At 33.2% G+C, this 24,861-nt stretch overlaps 1 protein-coding gene across 1 annotated transcript in view; it reads left to right on the top strand.

The window, feature by feature from the left end:
- The window catches only part of LOC145661960 (sodium-dependent proline transporter-like), a 109,741-nt gene that overhangs the window by 77,252 nt on the left and 7,628 nt on the right, over nt 1–24,861 (top strand). Inside the window, exons 11-12 of the mRNA XM_081727310.1 lie at nt 10,310–10,410; nt 18,813–18,980. Coding sequence (XP_081583436.1) covers nt 10,310–10,410; nt 18,813–18,980 — 269 coding nt within the window. The remainder of the gene's footprint in view (nt 1–10,309; nt 10,411–18,812; nt 18,981–24,861) is intronic.

Genomic DNA, 24,861 nt, shown 5'->3' with positions numbered 1-24,861 from the left:
AGCTAAGAATCCATTTAAAGGTAAAGTTGCTGTATAATTGTAAAGTCTCTATAACTTTAATGAGCCCCCTTTTGAGCCTTACTTGTGCAATTAAATTATATTAATTTTTTGGCAATAAATGAAATTTCTCATCAGTGTTCGAAGTAGAAAAAAAGCAGAGGCGATATGTTTTGTTACGGTTTTGATTCGACATACCAGCTATCTAATGTTGAAATACAGTGAGAGTAAGTTGCCTAAAAGATTGCATTTCTATTTACATAATGTTCCAAAATCATGGGAGAGCTTCTCCGTAGTTACGGGAAGGGGCATGGAGAGGATTTGCCCCCGCTCTAACTGTCTGAGAAAAAATGATCCCTTATATTATATAATAGAGAATTATACACGAAAATGTACAAAACCGAATTTTTATATTAACAATTTTTCGCGGGAAAGTTTCCGGACCCCTACTCGACTGAGAGGTATGCCAGACCCTCGGAAGGTCCATCTTACTCCAGAGGAGAACCTCTGAATCTGTCCATGTTCAAATTTTCAGATTTGAATGCACCCAAAGTTTCCTTAGCACTTCTACAGGGTGGAGCGGAAGTGGGCGTACTCTCCCTTTACTTTCAACAGTATACTGTTAGTTATGGTAGAATGTCTGTACACAGTTACCTTGAAGTCTTAAGGGTCTTATGAGTAATAAATAATAATAATCATATATTTTATTCTACTTAACACCCAAAGGCAATTACAAAGTACAAAATTTTATGTACAATCATCAAAGGATGTGCAATACCAAACACAGATATAGTTAGTATTTAAACATGAAATTACAATAAGTATGTCCTTTTTTCCTTCCTCAGGTTATAACACACAAAAAACAAATCTACAATTTATCAATTAATATCTCAAAACACTTTCACTTGGAAGTCTTAAATTTATACTGAAATACATGTAAACCCATAGTCCCAATTCTATTACCTGCATCACATAATTTATACAGTGGAGAGTTTTTATTAGTATTTACTCTATTATGAGGCATGTAAAAAGTATGTCTTCCTCTTAGATTTTGTAGAGGAAACTAAAAAGATAATCTACCTAATAAAAACATACTATCTTTCCTATTATTAATCATTTTTTAAAAAATATAACAGTAATTCGTATAAACCTCCTATTTTCTAGTGACAACAATTTACATTTTTCAAGAAGTACTTTGTAAGAAATATATTAATTTCAAATATAAAAAATCAATATAAAAAACCCAACTGGTTTAAACCAAGAAAAAAAAAAACGAAAAATGCTTTAAATCGTATGAACTAAATGGTGACGTTTCCACATATCAGACTATCTGCATTAGTTTTATCTTCTTTTCACCTTTTAATCAAGGCGTCCCATGTTCAATTCTCTGTCGAACCATAATTCTTCTTTCAAGTGTAAACCAAACAGCGGTTCGGATGTTACTTTAAGCGAAAGTCTTCTTCTTACTTCGGCATTACATAAGGATGTTAAGCCTAAACACACGAAACGAAACCAAATTGTATGCCTGAATGGGCCTGTTGTTTTATAAAGAAGTCAAAGTTGCATAAATATATTGATAGCACCCCCCCCCCCCCCGACAAATTGGCAAAATTTATCGACTGCCTATGTAGCTTCCAACATTAGCTTGGATTGGACTTTCGGTTTTAATTTAATTGAATGATATCTACACACTAAATTTGTAATTTAATAACCTCAGTTTTAGCGTACTGATTATGATACGTTGACTATAAAATTTTACATGCCAAGCAATAACGGGATATTTTCGTTATTGCTTTACATTTAAAATAATAGTAGGATTTTCCCAATGGCTAAGGCGGGAATTTCCCGATTTATATACAATTCTGTATAATTGTTTCAATTGTGCAACTGTTTATCTTTTTGTCCTGAATGACTCTTGACAATTATAGTATCAAGTATGTAAAGATCAGTAGAACATATTTTTATCAGGAGTTCTTTGTGAGTGAGCCGGCAGACTCATCACATTTGTGGCCAGTTAGTCTCGGTTTCGAGTCCAAATGGAGAACAATTTCTCTCGGATGTAAGCCGAGAAGCGATTTGAATTCCGCTTTAAGCTTATGTGATCCCTTCCAGCATAACCCGGTTGTTGCATAATAACATTACGGCGAAACAAACTTATTTCTGTTCATATGTAATATAAATACATAGAGCAAATTATTTAAACCAAAAAACCTGGTTTAAACAAAAAAAACAGCCTTAAACCAAAAGACTGTTTTTGTTGTTGTTTTTTTTTTCAATAAAAACCCTGGTTTTTGCCAACTCTGCTTAAGCTACACCTGAATATACTGAATATTGTTTAGATTTGATATTATTAAAGATAACATATTGCATTATTTCAGTTAAATATGAATAAAACAATTTAATTAAATCCCTCGATATACAAAACATTCTCAGCTTTCAAAGAAGTACACCATGATCAACCAGGTCGAAAGCTCGTTTAAAGTCTGTATATATTACATCTACTTGTGTCCCTCTATTGAAAGAGTCATTAATTACTTGATTCATAATCAATAAATTTGAAATAGCTTATCGATGTAGAAACATGTAGAAACATGATTGAATAGATGTTTATAAATAACTGCTTCAAATATTTTAGCAGGAGAAGGTATCAGATTAATTGGTCTATGATCTTCTATCAATCTTACTGGATTAACTTTAGGAACTGGGCATATCGCTGAAATTTTAAATTTTGCTGGAAATTTTCCTTGATGTAAAGACAAATTGAACAAATAAGTCAAGGGTTTGAAGAGGAATTCTTTACAGCCCTTAAAAATATAAGATGGTATACTATCATGACCAAATGATCTTTTACTTTTTATTTTATTTTATTTATTGCTTCTTCAACTTCAAATACATATATCTTATCTAAAACCATTATATCTGCAGATGAAAGTATTTTAATTGAGTATATTTCAGATAAATCTATATTAGGTCGTTCTGAACTATAAACGGATTAAAAATGTGTGGCAAAGGCTTCACATTTTAATTTATTATCGATAATTTTATCGTTGTTGTACTCAAGAACAGAATGTTTCTTAGTCAAGTTTGGACATCTACTATTTACACATTTCCAGAACACCTTAGGTTCTTTAATGATCTTCTCTCCTATTTTCTAATTATAATTTTTATAAGCCAGTTCAATACTAGACTTACTTTGTTTCCTAATATCAACAAAACGTATATATTCGAAATAGCGTTTAAATTTGTTAAGTGCACGTCTAAGACGATCTTTCTTCTTTAAGTTTTTAATTATATCAACAGTAAACCAAGCCGGGTAAATCTGTTTATTCTTTGACATTTTAAGTGCACTTTCATCAAATACTTCATATAATTCAGAATAAAATAATTAACACCTTCATCTACATCTTTAATTACATACAACGAATCCCATTTTATAATCTTCAAAAGCTTATATAACTTTCGATAATCACACTTGTTAAAATCATAAACCGCATCACCAAGTTCCCTATATATTTTGCAATTTTTAAGTAATTGAATACTAATATTCAAGCACGGATGATGTCTATCTTGTTGAATAAAGTAAACGTAAGATTCAAACACTTCAACATTGGGTAAATTACTCAACTTAACATCCAGAATTCTGTCGTTTACATTTTTAACAGTATTTAACTGTGAAAAATTTAAGAAGTTGAATTTATACAACACATTAATTTCTAAAGTACTTAATGTTACAGAATAATTTCCACTCATATATTCTGTTAGCAGTCCAAGATTGAAATCACCTAATATTAAAACATTTTGGGAGTGATAATTCTTTGAATCTTTCATTATTCTTAAGAAATTCCAAATAATGTTCCTCTTTACTGTACGGAGGAAAATATATTACACAAATGTATATATAGTTTGATCCTGATAATTCAATCCTAACCCACAAATCTTCATAGTCCGGTAACTCAAATTTACTTATTATCTCTGAAGTACATTTATTTTTAATGGCTAAGAGCACACCGCCCCCATCACGCATTCCACAACGTTCAAAACTTCTATCCTTTTTGAAAATTTGATATCTTTCATCAAATAATTCAGAACTAAATATTTCATTTTTTAGCCAGGACTCAGTAATAGCCACACAGTCAAAATCATACGTAATTGAGCTCAAATCAAATTCATTAACTTTGGTTTTTAAACCGTTAACATGTTGATAAAAAAATATGAAATGTGCTATTAACAACTGATATTCTGAAACAATTTGTAACATAAATAATAAATATTACTGTAAACTATTTTCAAACTAGTTACTGAACTCATTATTATACTGCGCCAAGTTCTCGCAGATATTTTGCGGAGATACTCCGGAGTCACCAAGGTAAAGGCGTGTTCTACAGCTGTTCGTAATTCCTGCGTTGTGTGATATCTAGTGTTTCTTACTTGTTGCTTTATGAAGCTACATAGAGCATTGTCTGGTGTCGTCAGGTCGGGACTTCTTGGAGGCCAGGCAAAGGGAGCTGGTGAAAATGCACAACCTCTTCCAATCCAGTGGCCAGGAAACGTCTGATTCAAGTAATTGCGCAGAATTCAGCTGTGTTACAACATGGATGGTGATTATATCGATGTTTATGACTCTTAAGACTCTTAAGACTTCAAGATAACGGTGTATAGACATTCTACCATAACTAACACTATACTGTTGAAACTAAAGGGAGATACTACCCTGTACATATAGAACAATCACATCCATCATTATTGTATATAATAAAAATACAACAATAGGATAGCATAACAATATAATAGTAACAAAGAAGCCAGTGAATTTTTGAATGAGTTAGGATCAACTTTAATTAAGAAGTCAGGCGACCCAAGAAGCAAACACTATTTAATACAACGAATAAGCCTAGCAATACAGAGAGGAAATGCAGTCAGCATTTTAAAATCCTTCCCATCAGCACAAGAGCTGGATGAAATTTTTTACTTAAAATAAGTAGTATAAACATGGTGATGGACAGCGATTTGCTTTCTAAGTTTATTTAGTAAATTCGTTCTATTTCCCTTTATATTTCTTCGCTGGGATGATATTCTTATTTCAATTTTTTATCACTAATTCTGAAAAGATTTGCCTAAGATATTGAACTTAGACGGACTTCTTTCTTTTTAAAAAATTTATAGTGCTAAACTGTGGTCTCCAGTTCCTCTTCTGTGTTCTGGTAACATTGAATGTGTTTGTCGTTGTCGAAAATGGAGTGCTAGGTGTAGAAGTGTGTGATGAAATAGATTTTTTTTTACGTTAAAATCAGTGATACAATAAAAGCTCTGTTAATAAAAAAAAATTAGGAACAATGTAATAATTTTGCAAAATAAATTTCTCTTTTCGCTTTAAAAAAAATAGTAACAATATATAGGGAAAATATAAAAAAATGTTGGTATTGACAACTTAGAAATTATTTCTACATAAGAAATAAAATCTAGGAATTCCATTTGAGGGAATGGAGATATGACGTCATCAATATGGCTGTCAGCCAGACTCGTCTCTCAAATTTCAAACTATAATAACTGTAGGTCATTTTAAGATAAAATCTTTGTTTTGCGCCATTTGTGGGAGAACACATTGGAAAGTGTTTTCCAGAATAAAATGTTTTTATTTGTATTCAGCCATTTTTAAACATGGTGCCATGAAGTGAAAAATGGAGTACTCTTAATTCTGTTTTTGATATTTAAGGTCAAATATCTTCAGATGCAACCGTTTCAGATACAAAAAATTAACGTGAGACAATCATTATTGGACAACTTTATAGAGCTTTCCAGTGAGGTGTATATCTTTAAAACTTACGTTGCATAGGCAAATTTATTACGTAAATTTTAGTAATAAAAGGTGTAATTCATAGTTTTTCGTGACTCAATAATAGTGATAGCATTAAATTCAATAATTTAGAAATTTCGAGGAATTATCAGCAATATTCTGAATAGATTCTATAATATCTTTAGTTATGACAAGATTTTCTGGTTACAGTTTGGAATACAGAGTAATGCAAGCCTCCACCTTCCGGCAGCTATGATATTACATTCTCTTGAAATAAATGAAGCAATATTGATCTAGGAACTATAGGACCCGTAACGGATGGAAGTAAACTAGAGAAACTTCAGTGTTCAGTGTATGAAAACAGATCGTCCCTTTTCTCGTGCTGTTTGTCCTCTTTTTGTTACTCAGACGACCATAACATATAATTCAATGATTTCAGTTTTATATTGTACTAAGAAGGGTAAATCATCAAAAAGAATGAAAAACTCATTAGTAAGCAATGAATCCGATACTCAAACTGCTGTGTATAAGGGACACGATGGTTTAGTGGTAGAGCGCTTACCTCTGGTTTGTCGGATCCCTTGTTCGATCCCCACCCAAGTAAGTTTGTAGTGGACAAAATCTATCTCTCTTCGCCTAAAGAGCATAATCGTGAGACGTTAAACTGAAAGATTTCATTTCAAGATTTTCGAACTGCTGTTAAATCTACAGTTCTTATAGAGTTCTTATCTGCAGTACATACAAAACTGGATGAAGCAAGTAAAGCTAGTCGCATAGGAAAATTTTTCCCTCAATATTTCAAGCTGGTAGATGTAATCCATCTTTTTATAAGAGTGGAGAGATCAGGTGACTGGGACCTACATTTATACAGTGTCCAGCAATTGTTTCATATTTTCATGTTGCTGGATATATTTATTATGGAATACAAATGGCAGTATCTACAACAAATGAAGAAGTTGAAGCCACAAGTTCCCTCTGAAGAATTCGAGAAATTCATCAAACAAGGGTATTTCAGTATAAGGCACAGTAATAAGTTTTGGGCTGACATATGTATTGAGCAAACTCTCACAAGAGATATCAAGACTAATGATGGACTCATCCATGGGAAAGGAATTGCAAATTCAACACTAGCAAAATGGGTGCATTCCGTCCCATTGACTGCCAACATAATACACGCAGTGGTTAAATTTAAATGTGTTTCTTTCTTTCAGTCAGAGCAACATGTTGAATTAAGGAAGTGCAGATTGGAGGTATGAAAGATATTGAAGGATTTGTTAATTGGCTTCGGCTACACAACTTTTTCCAAAGGAATACCGTGTTCCTTGTATCTCTAACTATTGGAGTCATAGCACCTGTGACAATGCCTAAGAAGAAGGCTTTTAAAAAAAAGCTTCTACTTTAATGGAGAAAAAAGCCTTACAGTGGCGTACGTTTATCACGGAAAAATAAAATAGGGTCACTTGTTACTGCAAAGAATGGTTGAATTATTGTAGAAAGGTTAGAAACAGTTAACTGAAACCAGCTATTCCATCGCATGATTTGCCTTGTCAGAAGCAATGAAAAACTGTAAGTTATTATTTAAGAAATGAGTTATCAACTCCTCTACCAGTTTTATTTGATAAACATACATTGAATAAAGGAAATAAATCAGAACTGATAAAAGCGCTATAAGTTTTACAACCTGACATTGGATTACCGTCAAATCCAATCTGCATAATCGATGGTGGATATCTGCCTGGGCAGGAAGAGATACCTTTGATGACATTTGTAAAACTTCGTTTAAAAAAAAAAAAAAAATACGGCAATAACTCAGCAGTGGTGTTTGATGGCTACGTAGAATTCTCAATAAAATACGTGGAACATATTACTCGTTCAGGCAAAGAGATAAGTCAAGATATATTAGTTGAAAAAGGAAGCAAATGTGCTGCGGGACCTAAAATGTTTCTTACAAATGCTAATAACAAGACAGTCTTATAATTTGCTCACCATATACGTACACGAAGGTAATCTAGCTGTTTATCAGGCTACTGATGACGCAGATGTATTAATTATGAAAACAGCAGAAGAAATTACAAAAAGCGGAGGCTATTTGGGAGTTGTTAGTCAGGATACAGATCTCCTGATACTTCTTATTGCCCCCTCATACCAAAAGTTTTTTTTTTTTTTTTTTTTTTTTACTATTTAATGCCTGGATCATATTTAATCCCTAAAAAGATATTTAGCTACAAACTTCTGCAAGAAGCATTAAGGATAGTTCACCAGTATATTCTTTTTCTTCACGTGATCACTGGTTGTGATACGACTTCTGCACCTTACAAGTTGGGGAGAAGAAAACCTTTCAATAAATTGACACAAACAGTTTCCTTACAAAGAACAGAGAGTCCAGTTGCCTGTAAAATTCTATTTCTTCATTCAGGGCCTATTACCGTGTACAAGAGTGGAGAGGTGTGAAACTAGATCCAACAGAATGAGGTTGGGAAAAAACAGACGTTATCTTCAACCTGTTCCTTCTTAGCAAAAGCCAGAGTCTAATTATCTCTTCAATTTGATGTAATATAATTATAAAGAATTTTGCAACTTCAGGTGCACGTGCTGGAGTTTACATGCAGCAACATTTGTGGTCATTGTACTGGCTATGGATACAGTAATGTGATGTAATAGAATTATAAGACATAGCTAATCTTTCTACTTCCGATAATCAAGTGGATGAAATGCTGAACCATCTTTTCGCCATCGCAGAGCTGATGAAGCATATATGTAACTCTTTCCTTAAAACTCGAAAGCTTCAATGAAGATGTTTTTTTTTTCCACAATGTGAGAATTTAGTATTTTTATTTTTGAAATGTGTACTAATTATTGTCGAAGTGATTAACTATCGATATTTGTAATTAAGAATAAACTGAACGATCAACGTAGTATAATTTATTAATGATATGTAAATGTTTAAATTACAATGTCTACTTGAAGATAGAAGCTTCCATTATTGTATTACAACTTCACTTTTACTGTAACAAAACTGTAATCATAAAATCTTGTCATAACTAAATATATTATAGAATCTATTCAGAATATTGCTACAAATTCCTCGAAATTTCTAAATTATTGAGCTAATGCTATCACTATTATTGGTTCACGGAAAATTATTCATTACATAAAATATATTAGCTACGTTAGTTTTAAAGATACATCACGATACATACCTTATTGGAACACTTTTGAAGCATTCAATAAAATTGTCCACGTTACTTTTTGTTATTAGTAGTGGTTACGAAGATATTTGACCTTAAAATCAAAAACAGAATTGAGAGTATTCCATTTTTTCAATTCATGGCACCATATTTAAAAAATGGCTGAAACAAATAAAAACACTTTATCCTAGAAAACACTTTCCAATCTGTTCTCTCATAAATGGGACAAAAACAAAGTTTTTATCTTAAAATGACCTACAGTTATAATACTTAGAAATTTGAGAGGCGGCTGACAGCTATATTGATGACGTCATATTTCCATTTTCTCAAATGGAATTCCTTGGGACCTTTACTATGTTCATATATAGATATAGTAGAATTGATGTTGAAACTTTCAGCTTGTTTCCCCAAATTTCCACCTTCAGGTCTATTTTTACTAGGCTATAATAGGTAATGAAAAGTCCTCGATATATGGATTTCTACGTGAGATCACAATTAACAAATAACAGATTATATTGAACTAGCATTCAATTAGCAGTCTTAAACTGCGAATCACTCAGCAAACTGATGATGGTGTGTATATCGATAGAATTCTTCTAATTCACACTTACGTTCAAGGAGTACTTGCTATATAATAAGATTTGGAAATAGAAACTTTTGTCACGCATAATGTATCATCTTATTCAAAGAAACCTTATACCCATCGCTTTTTGAATATCCCTTTATATTTATTCTTAGATGAAATTAAATAAAACAAGTATAAATCTTATTTAACACACCAAGAGTGAAGAAATGAATAACTGGACCGCGACTAGAATCCGGGATCTCCTGCATAATGTGTTAATGTGTTACCCAGTCCACTTCCCAGAACTGCCATACACTCTCTCACTCCTAAAGTCGATGCAGTTCAGTCAGACCATATGGCTTGTACCACATCCTAGCTGCTGTGCTTGGACAATCCATTGTACATATATTAAAAAGAAGTGTCCTTACAACTAGACTTATGCATAGAAATTTTCATCGTTATAACAAGGCAAGTATCTGATATTCAAAATCCTAAAATCACTCCCGTCGAATATTACTGGTATTTCTTACTCATTCACGTTTGTATGTCGTAAGGCGTAATATAAATATATTTCATCATCCTTCTCCACTAGTTAGGCTTCAAACTAGCACCCATTGATGAAATTTTGATTGTGTAAGATATCTCTAATAAAATAGTCACTAACTGTGTAACTGTGACATAATTCTTCATAGACTTTTTTTTTAGCTATTTGGAACACTATTAGGAACTTGTTCGTAATATGCTTAACCAAAATTTATATTTCAGGCGTGGACAGGTTCATTGAAGACATGAAATTAATGCATAGGCGTGAAATACCTGCGTGGTGGAAATGGTGTTGGTTATTCATTACTCCCATTCTCATACTGGTAAGTGAAGTAGCTTGCGTATTGCCTAGTCTATGTGTAAGTTATTAAAATTTTATAATGTAAGTGTATTTTGCTCTAACACGTCGTTATTAGAATTTAATTATCCTTCATGTTACATACACCTTTGGAAGATTATCGCCAAGTATGTAAGATCAGGAAAAGGTTACACTGCCCAACATGACTTTTACCTTCGGGAAAATAATAGGTGATTCTGAATGATTTTGGAGCGTAGAAAACGAAAATGATGATGGCACATCATGTCACAGTTCTGATATATTGCGTGATATATATTTCACTCGTACATGTAATTTATTGAAATAAAAAACTTAAAGTAAGCCCAGTTAACCGTCAAGAATCGAAGAGTGGAAGTTTAAATTACTTTGCCATAAGGACATTGTGCCTCTCAAAGCCTCTACTATCTCTTTTCTCAAATAGATAACGGTTATAAGCAGTGTTGCCAACAACGTTAACAATAATGTCATTAAACGTACTGCGAATAGTCGCTAGAAACCTTAATTGTAATGGAAATAATCCTAGTTTATTCGCTGTACATTTTAAAAGGCACTAAATCGGTAGTTTGACAATGGTGAACAAAACAAATCTTGTCTCTAAAATATGTTATAAAATTGCTAGATTTAACGACAAAATCCTAAACTAGCAACACTAATTGTAAGCCCTTTAGGTCGTAAACATTTCATTTGTTTCGTCACTCGCGCCGCATATCACTATATATTTTTGTTTCTATTGCCCAAAATCTTCTACAACGTGCTAAGTTAGCAGTTTGGCAATCCTTTATGAGCGTCTTGGAAACAGAAAAGAAGAAAATTGCGAAACATTGGTCAGAAACTTGTTAGAATTCTACGAAAACATGGATTGCAGTATGTCCTTCAAATTTGCTTCCTCCTTTCACATCTTGCCTTTTTCCCTGACAATCTAGGAGATGTTAGTGATGAACAAGGGGAAATGTTTCATTAAGACATTTCCATGATGGAGAAGAGATACCAAGATCGTAAGGATCCTGCAATGTTGGGAGACTAGTGTTAGTTTCATCTGCGCGAGAGTAAATATGACTACAAAAGGCAGCACAAACGCAAGCGTTTGTAAGGAAGGTAAGAGGCATATTTCGCTAAATATAAAATTGTGTAGATATAGCCTGGCAAAGGAGGACAATTAATAATGAAATCATTATCAAAAGTTTGAATAGATATTTCCAAGGCCTTTTATAAACATGTTATCTCCGTGAACCCCAAAGTATTTCAATTTTTCTCTACTCCATTGTTACGAATGATTGCATGCATATCAATTTACATTAGCAAGTTGATTTAAAAAGAGAGTTGCATGATTTTATAAGTGTGTTAAAACCTTATAGGCATGACCATGTAACAATCTGTATGGAAACGTTTTAATGTATGTATAATACAGTAGGACCTCAATTACCTAACACAGTTTCTGAGCTATTTCTCAACCCATATTCAACCAGTCTGTTTGAAATTTTGAAAAACATAACTAGATAGCCCTAGAAGCTTATCCTCCAAGTTTGCCGTAAATTGGTTGAATAGGGGCTGAGGAATATATCGAAAACTGTGTCGGATAATCGAGATTGTACCGTATATAATGCGAATAATAAATCTGTTCATATCTTTTGAACCTGACGTGACAGGACGTTCTTATGGTGAGTTTCGAAATCAGCGTGACCGTTTCCTTAAGAATCACTTATTTTTACCGCGGAGGTATAAAAAAGTTGTTATTTGTTGGGCAATGTTATTATAATAAATGTGTCATGACGGCAGTCTTACATACCGGTACTTAGACCTTAATATAAGAAGTTATAGCAATAAATTCATCACCAGTATCCACCACAAGCCAACAACCGGTACACAATACGTTCATCATAAATCTGCACATTCAGCAGGCACCAAAGCTAACATTTGGAAGAATTTCTTTTTGCGAGCCATACATCTTTACTTCCTTAAAAACAGATTTACAGAGATTGAATGGCTGATGAAGCTGTGTAATTCGAATGGGTACCCAGATTTATTATTAAATAATTGATATAATCAGATTAAAAGAAATTTAAGTCTCAATAAACCTGAAACTGACACAAATTATAAAAATGGGTTAGATTGCCTATTTTTCCCAGATGGACAACTGCATTAAATATAATCTATACGCAATACGGCTTTCGAACGGCCTTAAAGCCCCCCAAAGTTTTGGAAAAGAACATTACCCAATTTAAGAGTTATTACACTGATCTCAATGAAAAATCTGGTATTTATGAAATAAAATGCAGTTGCCAAGAGAATTATATAGGCAAAACGAAAAGAAATCTAAAAATCTGAGTAAAGGAACATATTAGAGATTCAAAAGCGAAAAATCCCGTGTCTGGTTTATCGAAACATTTAACAGAAAAACAACACAGGGTAGAAGATTTAAAAAAATATTTGAAGCTAGAAATGAAGTAGAGAGATTGTTTTTGAAATTTATTTATTCATTTTAAAGAAACGAAATTACATTTAGACAAGGAATGGTTAAGTCAGTGGCGTAGGGAAGGGGGGGCCCAGAGGGGCCGGCCCCCCCCCAAAGCGGTCCGACAATGTACTTTGGTACTTTGATGTTTGTAATTTTTTATATATTTTTATGTTTATATATTTTTTTGTTTGTATTTTTTCTATATGTACCTATAACAGCACTTGCCCCCCCCCCCAAACACACATCCTGGCTACGCTACTGGGTTAAGTGACGAGAAAGGAAGCAGTAATTACAAAATTTTCACAGCATTGGCATGACAATAAAAATAAAAACATGAGTTTACAATCTTCAAACTAAAAACAAGACAGGCGCACAAATTGATTCCGCCATATTGTAGTTTGCATCTTCATCCGTTGCACGCTGACGTACTTGACAACGTGTTTCCGTACAACGTAGCTCTTCCCTTGGTAAGCCTGTTCCATTTCTGTACCTTGATGTTTCTATTCTTTTTCTTCCTGTTTTTAACCTCCGTCACCAAGACTCCAGGGGGTGAGTCGAAAGCTTGGAAGTTTAAATGATATTCAGGTATTACAGAAATCTGTAAGTAGAATGCTATGTCCATAATTAGTCTTTTTGCTTCTTCTTCTGACAGAAAAGATTGCGACTTTTTTTTTTATCACATGTTCCTTTTTCTTATATATTTGATTGTTACGATTCCTTAGATATGTCATCTACCGCAAATTTAGAAGCTTCTTTGCAGTATGCATAATTTGTTCAATTTGACGTATTGTGCATCTGTTACAGTCTCCCCTCCATTCTTTACCTTCACCATTTATTTTATTAAATCCCTGATATGATATTCTATTGCCCCCCCCCAAACTTATTAAAACTAACTAACTCTATGGCCTATGGAACCCGGAGGTTCAGTGCCGCGTTCACAAAAGCTCTCCACTGACTTCTATCCTTAGCTAATTGCATCCAGTTTCTACTTTGTATTCCTATCTCTGCGAGATCCATCTTAATATTGTCCTCCCATCTGCGCCTAGGTCTTCCTAATGGTCGTTTTCCTATGGGTCTACCAGTCAAGACTTTGAAAGCGTTTCTACTTTCTTCCATTCTAGCTACATGACCTGCCCACCTAAGTCTCCTAGACTTGACGACCCTAATAATGTTGGGTAAACCGTATAAACTATGTAGTTCCTCGTTATGAAGCTTCCGCCATTCCCTATTCTCGTTCCTCTTAGGTCCGAATATTCTTCTCAGGATCCTGTTCTCAAATACTTTCAGTCTATGTCCTTCCCTCAAAGTAAGCGACCATGCTTCACAACCATACAGAACAACAGGCATGATTATCGTTTTATATATTTTAAGCTTCAAATTCCTCGACAGAATTCGCGACGACAAGAGATTTTGAAGCGAATAGTAACACGAATTCCCTGCTTTTAGTCGACATTTAATTTCTTCGTGAATATGATTTTCGTCTGTTAATATTGATCCTAAATATTTGAAAGTATCCACTTTATCAAAAGCATTATTTAATATTTTAACGCCTCCACAATTTGCCGTATTACGGTCCCGACGCACTTCCATGTATTTAGTTTTCTCTGCATTTACTTCTAAACCCATGTCCCTGCAAGCGTTTAATAAGATCTCTGCATTTATTTCTACTGTTCTCCTATCATCCCCTATTAAATTTACATCATCAGCATATGCCATAACCTGGTGAATGCCGTTCAATTCTAGGCCCTGGTTGCTATCTTTGATTTTCCTTATGGCGTATTCCAGCACAAAGTTAAATAATAATGGCGACAACGCATCTCCTTGTTTCAGGCCATTTTCGACGTGGAAGCTCGTGGACAAAAATTTTCCTACCCGGACTTTACTTTGGGATTCACTTAAACATATCTTAATTAATCTAATTAGCTTTCTCGGTATTCCAAGTTCTGTAAGAACCTTGTATAATGTTTCTCTCCTAACCGAGTCGTAAGCCTTTCAAACTTATTACCTGTAGTTATTTAAATTTTAGTCTACAAAGACTGGAGGTTATTATTTGTCCCACTCTATGCTCAACTTACTTCAGAACTGTTTCATCATAAAAGAACTAACAGAGAAATTGCAATGTTTTGCACTTATTTCGTTAATTCTGGAGACTAACTAAATAGTTCTTCGTGTCTCCTTCTTTCAGTCTCTCATTCAGTAACAAATAACTCTATACTTATGAAAGATTACTAATATATTTGTATACATGTTTTATAGACTGAAATTTGGGTGAGTTGACCATACTTTGTTTTACAGAATATGTCCAACAGAAAATATCCATGATTAGTCATTTTCTTCTTCTTCTGTCAGGAAAGATTGCGAGACTCTTTATTTAAAATTACATGTTCTGTTTGCATTTTCGCGGATCCCAAGAGCTTCAGATATCCTCTGATCTGATTGGCCAATATAAATACGACATCACGAGTCATGACATACATATTGCACAAAGTAAACTCCAGCTGCTGTCCGCCCTCATGGCCGAGTGAACTAGCGCAACATGTTGGCAACGAAAATCCTTTTTGGCGTAGGTTTAAACCCTGCCTCCTGCCTAAGGAAAGTTTTTTGTTATTTTTAAGTTTTTTATAACACTTATTTTGTTAAAATAATATTCAGAAAGTGATTTAACGATTATTTTTTTAAAATTTTCATTAAATTTCTTTCATTAAAATAAGTTTGCCCTTGTACTATAAAGATCCAAAGTGATTTAACGATTATTTTTTAAAATTTCCATTAAACTTATTTCATTAAAATAAGTTTGCCCTTGTACTATACAGATCCATAGCAAAAGCAGTAGTAGTAGTAGTAATATAAGAGACGTCATCGGTACGTGGCCAATAAGAATGCTACTTGAGCCATGTTTTGGCTGAACCTCTTGGGATCGGCGAAAATGCTTCCTGTTTCTTATATATTTGATTGTTACGATTCCTTAGATGTGTAAATCTGCCAAACATACTCAAAAATGTATAACTTGAGAGATAATTGAGTCTATAAAATATGCGAACTGTTTTCAATGGTATTAACTAACTTGCACGCGTTTTTTATTCTTCTTCTTCTTTAAAAGCACTTAAATAACTCATTGCTTCTAACTGTAATAAAAAATTCTGTTATTCACAAATCCCTTGATTAAATAATTTTGTAATATCTTTGTTCATAAGCATTTCTAAAAAAAAGTATCAAGAGCCAAGATATCCGATTTATTTACACTCAGCCATTTTATTTTCTCTGTTTAATATTCTTAACAAATCATAGTTGCAAGTTCATCTGTAGAATGTTTTTTTTTTCAATAATAATAAATTATAGATATATAGTTAATAATAAATTATAGATATAATTTAAATAACGTTTTATTTATTAAAGTAATTGGTGATCATGGCAACACAATCCCTGTTCAAATCTGTTTTCAGAAAATACGGCAGTAAGTGCGAAAAATTGAAATACAACTTTTTTATTCCTTAGTTATTGTGAATAAATAATAGCTGGACTGATAATGTTAAAAACTCGTTCTTTTCTGTTGCAATTTTATCTATGAAATTGCTGGGTTTTTGTTGGACTTATTTTGTGAAACCAAAAATGAGCGAATTTAGACTCATTTCTTCTCTGAATTTCACAAAGAATTATCCATTTTCTATTTTTTTTCTTCTTCGCATAAGAAATACAAAAAAAATCGCAATATAGAAATAAGTGCATTGAATTAATCTGCCTGACACCGGAAGTCCTGTTATCTCAGAATACTTGTAAGGGGTCTGTCCTGGTTCGTATATTAGTAATCTTCAAAATAATTCGAAACGTTCTAACACTTTCTTAGCTGGTTTTTAATAATTGACCCTGAGAAGCGTACATAAACAACATTTCTGCATACACTTATTTTCTCGACAAGATGTCTACATACATATTTATTTACTTACGACGTTGCTATAGTAACAACAACTCTCTTATTTTTGTTACCGATTACAATAATAATATCTCGAAATCTCTATATGTCTTTCTTTTCTTTATACATAGTATTGCTCACCTAATTCGCCTCTGATCCCTTTCTGTAAATTGGCACAGATTGTTAATAATACATAATACATAATACATACAACGTTATCGTTGTATACTGGGTACGTTAAGCTCTATTAATAAAGGGAATCTAGGAAGTTTGATTTCCTTTAGAGAAGTAATAGCACATAAAATACAAGTAGGAAATTAGATTTGTCAATTTCTGTAGCAGTTATAACTTTTCCTTTTCTTTCATTGTATTTCATTAGTATTTTGCATATTGTTATTTTATAATTCAATATGTTTAATTTTGTATGTATATGCTTTAATATATTGGATACACCCAATAGTATATTAAATTTCCTTCTTTGTTTAAATAAAATAAATAAATAAATAATGGCTTGCAAATGGCTTGCAAACTATAATGCGTGGGTAAGTAATAAATTACCCGCAATGTAGCTGTCACTTTTCTTTATACATTGTTCATACTGACCTCTGTCCACGTTTATTTTACTGTTATGCTGGTGTGGTCATGCTATAAAAGTTTGATCCTTATTCCTCCATGCTGGTGTGGTCATGTTATAAAAGTTTGATCCTAATTCCTCCATTCTGGTGTGGTCATGCTATAAAAGTTTGATCCTAATTCCTCCATTCTGGTGTGGTCATGCTATAAAAGTTTGATCCTAATTCCTCCATTCTGGTGTGGTCATGCTATAAAAGTTTGATCCTAATTCCTCCATGCTGGTGTGGTCATGCTATAAAAGTTTGATCCTAATTCCTCCATTTTGGTGTGGTCATGCTATAAAAGTTTGATCCTAATTCCTCCATGCTGGTGTGGTCATGTTATAAAAGTTTGATCCTAATTCCTTCATGATGGTGTGGTCATGCTATAAAAGTTTGATCCTAATTCCTCCATGCTGGTGTGGTCATGCTATAAAAGTTTGATCCTAATTCCTCCATGCTGGTGTGGTCATGCTATAAAAGTTTGATCCTAATTCCTCCATTCTGGTGTGGTCATGCTATAAAAGTTTGATCCTAATTCCTCCATTCTGGTGTGATCATGCTATAAAAGTTTGATCCTAATTCCTCCATGCTGGTGTGGTCATGCTATAAAAGTTTGATCCTAATTCCTTCATGATGGTGTGGTCATGCTATAAAAGTTTGATCCTAATTCCTCCATGCTGGTGTGGTCATGCTATAAAAGTTTGATCCTAATTCCTCCATGCTGGTGTGGTCATGCTATAAAAGTTTTATCCTAATTCCTCCATTTGTCTTCCTTTCGTTGCAGATAGATCATGGCCGCTGCATGAGAAGTTTGCACCAAAGAGAAACAACGAGCAGTTATCCGATTTTTGTGGTCGGAAGGTGTATCAGGAACCAATAACTAATTTCCAGACGATGTGCCGCTCCATCAATAGTCGCTCGTCTGTCTAACAGAACCATGTCACGTGCACGCTCAACGTTATCATCATTTGTGGCCCTAGATGGTCATCTGGCTCCTTCTTCGTGCGTAATACTTGTGCAACCACTTTTGAATTTTTCAATCCATTCATAGACACTTCTTTGTGGCAAGACTGTTCCCGTAATGTTCCTAAAGTCTTTGAAGAATTGCAGCCCCTGGTACATCATTTGACCACAAAATCCGGATCACTGCTTTGTTCCTCTTAAGATCAATATTTTTGACTATGTTCGACAAAAGTTAATTAGAATTTATTGTGATTTTTTATAATGTTGTTCCATCCTTCGTATAAGAAACCTCTATTTTTAAGTTTAAAATTGGGCTTTAAACGAAGTAATTTTTCACCTTTATTCTTAACAATTAGATTTAAAATGTTTAATTACTGTGTTTAACTAAATATTTACAAATCGAGTTATTGTCTACTTATTGCTTGCTATTCTATTTCTTCATTCAGTTCATCCTTGCTGACTTTATATATGAATGGAAAGGTGTTTCGTATGGAAAGTACGAATACCCAGCATTTGCTGCTTATATAGGATGGGGCCTTGTTGTTTTGATCCTTGCTCCTGTTCCTGTATTTGCTATTAAGTCAGTTGTATTAGCGAAAGGCTCGTGCAAAGAGGTAAGTCTACAAATGGGTGAGGGATTACCAAACGAGAACGTGTTACCTTTCATCAAATTTTCTTGTATAAGTAAGTAACAGATAATTCAAGTTTCATGTAAAATGCCAGTACTAAATACAAAATATATAAATAACTTAATCTCAGATAGCTTGTATATTTAGAACCACACACAACTTACTTTTTCTTAAATACTGGTCAGGTTTCTTATAGACTTCTTCTCTTGGCTGTTCAGAAATAAAAGCTTTTCACTCTATCTGTTGTTCATTCTAAATAATATCAGATTGAGTGCTATGTACTGTACGTTCATATGATGGAGATATTATGCCACTAAGTGTGTTGTATAAAGATAAAGACTGCGTTGTATAAAAGTAAAGATAACTTATGTATAAAGACAACGTAATGCGTTCATTCATTATTGTTAGAGAAGTTGTCAATCAATTTGCATGTATCACGAACAATTGACTTATGATTGCTAACTTAACTTAGCCAATTTACTATGTTAACGAATAAACTAAATCTAATATGTAGTATTATTAATCACATATACAGGGTGTTTGGAAACAACACCAAGAAACTGAAAAGTTAATCCTTATACCAAAACATTAAAAAAGACCAGTATGGATACACAAAATGTATCATTTTGGATTTATTGCTCGCCGAAAATTGATCAGAACGATATGAAAATGGTCAATCGTTCTGACTAATTTTCGGCGGGCTTTGGCTCCCAAGTCATTAATTTATGCAGCAATGTTGGTATATATACATATATTAGGGTGGTCCGTAAAAAAGTAAAAAAAAATGTTTTCCCAATATTCTTTGGGGCATCCTGCCATTTTATCTATCATATAAAAAAAGTTACTGTAATTTTTTTTTGAATTTTTAAACTGATTTTTAGGTGTCGCTACTAACTTGTAAAGTTTTCATTTTTAAAAAAAACTAGGAATGATTTAATAATAAAATTTACTTACAAGAGAAGTTATATTTAATAAACACGTAGATACATTGCTACTACATAATAAGATTTTTTTTAAAAAAAAAAGTGTTAATAAAATACACTGTCAGTTTTTACTTCATCTTAAGACATCAAAGTTGATTTCTTCGAGTCCGGATACATGCTTCTAAATTGCTTAACTAACAAGAGTAAATACTACTTTTGTTTTTCATCTTTTGTATAAAGTTTGTTGTACTCTTCCATCAGCGCAGCCCCACGTTCAGCTACGTCATTACTAACCTTAAGTGAACTAGCTATTGCTTTGCTTTTCCTGTAGGATTCGTTGTCTTCCAGGTAGTTACAGCTGCAAAAATTCTGATGGTAGATCCAGGATTAAAAAAAAAAAAAAACTCATTGTGCTGCTTGATACAAAATCTTGCAAGTCCTTTGTAAGAATGACATCAGGATCAATTTGGCCGCGTTTCAATGGTTTATCATTGTCTTCATTTTTTAAAGCATCCAACATTTTCCTTTTAGTTTCCTAAGGAACATCACCATCAAAAAAAGCAAGCGCAACAAGCTCGTGTGATAGGTGCCACAAATGTCGGAGAAACTTTTTCATTACACACTTTGAAATTACAACGATAGTGTATATTTTTGTATCTACTCCTAAATATTGTTTCTATTTACGGGCAAAAGTGCTATTTAAAGGGCACAAGCTACTAAGAAGAAGAAGAAGAAAGTATATATGAAGAAATAACTTAAATATTTGCAATATATCGAGATTTTTCTTGTTTTCGTTGCTATGACAACTTGTGTATATGGTTGATATGGTAATGTAGAAATATATTGAACGGAGAACCATATTGTTATAATTGGATGTATATTACTTTAATGTGACAAAATAAGGTATATGTGGAAAAAATATATAATCTAAAAGTGCATAACTGTGGTGCAATTCATTTTTAATCTTATGGACTTTATAAGTATTCAAAATATATTTGAATCAGGGAAGGTAACGAAGAAATAACGTTACATATTTATATGGTGCCGAAACCATGGAACTTTGAGATTAGTCAGAAGTTTAGTAAACTACTCAACATCACGGAATACATTTTACTACGTAATAAAAGAAAAATATATCGAAGAGATAAAATGAATACCAGTACAGGAGTTGAAGACATTAATATTCCAGCAACTGAGAATTTATCGGACCTGATTGATCTTTTACGACAGCTTGGACAGCAGATGAATTCCATGACACAAAATTTGGATTCCAGATTGGAGCGAGTGACACAACAAATAGGACAGCAGATGGATTCCAAATGGGATTCCAGACTGGAACAAGTAACCCAACAAATAGGACAGCAGGTGGATTCCAAATTAGATTCTAGATTGGAACAACTAACACAAAACTTGGATTCTAGATTGGAACAAGTAACACAAAACTTGGATTCCAGATTGGAACAAGTGACACAACAAATAGGACAGCATGTGGATTCCAGATTGAAACAAGTAACGCAGCAGATAAATACCAAATTGGAAATAACCGACAATAGGATGGAACAAATTATTCATAGCTTTGCAGTGGTGAGAAGTACTGTTGATGTAGTTGAAACGCAAGTCAACGAACATACAAACCATATTCGAAGACTACAAGAAGAGATTCATACCATCAAAGAGAAAATCAATATGGCTAAGTGTAATCCTGAACCTGCCCTCAACGTTGTGTATCAAGAACATAGACCTAAGTCAAGACCCTGTGAAGAAGACAACAACTCATCAGAAGTCTATTCTGAAAAGGAGGACACTATCTCAAATATTGAGGACGAAGAAAGAAGACCACGTCGCAGGAACCACATGCACGTAAAACCTCGACATCTAAGCCATTTTATTAATAATAATAATCGCGTGAAATTCAGTGAAATAAGATCATTAACTAAATTCAGTGGCAGATCTTAGAACATCCCAGCGAGTACCTTTTTAGAGAAATTTCAGGAAGAGTGTGAATTAATTGGAATAGATAAGGTCAATTTCCTCAAAATCTTACCGCATATTTTGTTACCACCTTGTTCGGTATGGTACAAAGCAATTAGAGGTAGTCTGCGTAATTATTCCGATTTTAAAAATGCGTTGTTAGCAAATTTTGAAAATGATTTTATACTAGCAGACCGAGATGCCCAAATTAGGAACCGACGTTTTGATCCTAAAATGGACAAAAGCCTTACAGATTTTGTAATCTCAGTGTATAATGACATGAAACAGATCAATCCATATCAGCAGGAATCACGTATTATCGCATCAATAAGAATATTATTACCGTTTAGGCTACAGCAAGTATTGATTTTTTCGCAATGTATTAATTTTAATCACTTAATAATGATAATTCAAAAATATGAAAGGTAATAATAACAGAAATCAAGCTAACTATATTCCTGTTCGAAATATCAATGTTAGAGAAGATTGTAATCATAATACGGGAGGTAATGTTAGATTTTCTTGTAATAGCCGTACGACCGAACTTAATTTCAGAAGAAATAGAAATAATAATTATACAGCCTTTAGGAATAATGTAAATAATCGAGCTCATTTCTCACGAACTCTCAGATTTCGTAAGAATTACATAGGTGGCAGAAATTTTCAAAATAGAAACCAAAAAATTAGTGAAGTAAATAACATACCGGACTGTATTCAAGATCGTGGAATTCAATGTAAATTAATCGGGTCTTTTGATAATGTAACCTTAACTAAAGTTATGGCGTCCGTCAAAGCATACAAAAAGTAAATGGATGCAATTAGTCGAAAAGTTAGTTCTTACAGAAGTTTTATCTAAGATCAATATAGATAATATCGAAGTTTCAGATTAATTCTTAGTGTAATAATTTCTTTGTTGTGTGATTATTTTTGTGTGATATCGATTGTTTTTTGTTTTGTTTCACTTTAAATATTATTATGGTTTCACTGTAATTTTTACTTCGTTCATATTCTATGCAATTACATTTATGCATCAATACAAATATTGTCTATTAACTTTCTGCTAATTATGCCCGAATAAATTAAATAATTTGCATTTTCACTTACCAACTTTATTATTATCAAATATGAATGGTGTTGAATTAAAAAACCTATTAAGGACCTAAAAATAATCCAATTATCATATTTTGAAAATGTTTTTCTTATCAATATTCTTATAGAATTAAAATAAAATTGATTATTAGATAAATATGAGAATGATATTGAGATAAGATGATGATAATATATTATTTCATGATTGTAATTTATCGACTATTTGAATAAAGACTATTCAAAAAGTAAGGTAACTGTGTATATGAAATGTTTAACGGTCCAGGATTCTTTCTTTAATTGTAATCAATTTAAAGAAGTTCCGTAGTTCGGGAGCCATTATACAACGATAGTGTATATTTTGTATGTACTCCTAAATATTGTTTCTATTTCCGGGCAAAAGCGCTATTTAAAGGGCACAAGCTACCTAGAAGAAGAAGAAGAAGAAAGTATATATGAAGAAATAGCTTAAAAATTTGTATTATATCGAAATTTTTCTTGTTTTCGTTGCTATAACAACTTGTTTATCTGTTGATTTGGTAATGTAGAAATATATGGAACGAAGAACCATATTGTTATAATTGGATGTATATTATTTTAATGTGACAAAATAAGGTATATGTGGAAATATATATATAATCTAAAAGTGCATAACTGGTGCAATTCAATTGTAATCTCCTCACCTCACAAGAGGCGGGATTTTCTATTGAAGCGCACATTGTAACACTGTTAAGAAAGCACAGTAAGAGCGTCACAATTCTCTCGCCACCACAGCTGGATGCGTACTGAGTGTGGCAACGTTCTGACACCAAGATGGTGACTCTGGCCTCTCCCACTGCCGCGATAGGCCAAAACGTCTGATACTTTTTCGACAGCCCTCGTACATGTAGAAACTAATTGATCACTCTTTCTAGATAAGTCTATTATTCATTCTTCGGAATTTGTTTCAATACAGCATTTTCTTGTGTAATAATAAAGTAAGTAAAATATATTCACTTTGTTACGTCTCCTTTAAATATTTACGCAATATTTCGGTAACTATTCACTGTTACTTCTGACGAGAAACGAGAAAAACGAGATTCGACCTTATTTCATTCCTGTTTGTTCCTTCCTCATGTTTCCCAACATTCCTAGTTCACTATCCTGTTTTTTTTTCAGTATATCATCGCGCCTCTACTTCAATTTTGTATAAAACTTTCCTGAAATACTCAGCAAATAATAAAACAAGCAAAAAAATAATAAATAAATAAATAATTTGAAAATTTTAAAAAAATCTTGAACATAGAACCCAATATTTTTTCGCATCCATTTCTTGCAGTGTTGCCATATCCTAAGTTCAACTATTTTTTATTCAAGAGTTGAAGAAACCCCTCCCCCTTCATATAGCGGACAGTCACTGTGGGGTACTGGGTGGAGCTGAGAAGGCAGCTTCATTTCTCCATGCATGCATCACAATTCATCCGCATGTTCTGGCATGCCCTTTCAGCCGCGAATATCGCTACGGGACTCGCGGGTGGTTGGTGGGAGTCTTGGGAAATAGATGGTCCGTGGACGTCTTTCTTCATCTAGAGTCGACGTGCACCCATCCCGGCCTGTTCTTGTCTGTGTCAAGACTTTGTGTTCTCCGGTGTCCGAGTCTGAAAATATAAAAGAATTCCAAAAATAAAAATAAAAAACCAGAAAAGTAAATAATAATAATAACAATAATAGCTCCAAACGGTAAAAAAATCCCCAACCTTTGTTTTTTTGTTTTCTTGTGGGTTCTTTGGGGTCTATCTTTCTGGTTCGACAGTGTTTTTTGCTCCAATTATTTTTCCGGGAATACGCGCTTCTGTCGACGGAAATAACTTTCTTGCATCTCCATTCCCGTTGACCATGTCGACCCT

This window comes from Thermobia domestica, chromosome 10 (genome assembly GCF_964235325.1).
Source record: "Thermobia domestica chromosome 10, izTheDome1.hap1.1, whole genome shotgun sequence".
Taxonomy (NCBI): Eukaryota; Metazoa; Arthropoda; class Insecta; order Zygentoma; family Lepismatidae; genus Thermobia; species Thermobia domestica.
The sequence above is the reverse complement of the archived record's forward strand: the minus strand, read 5'-3'. Positions and strand labels throughout refer to the sequence as shown.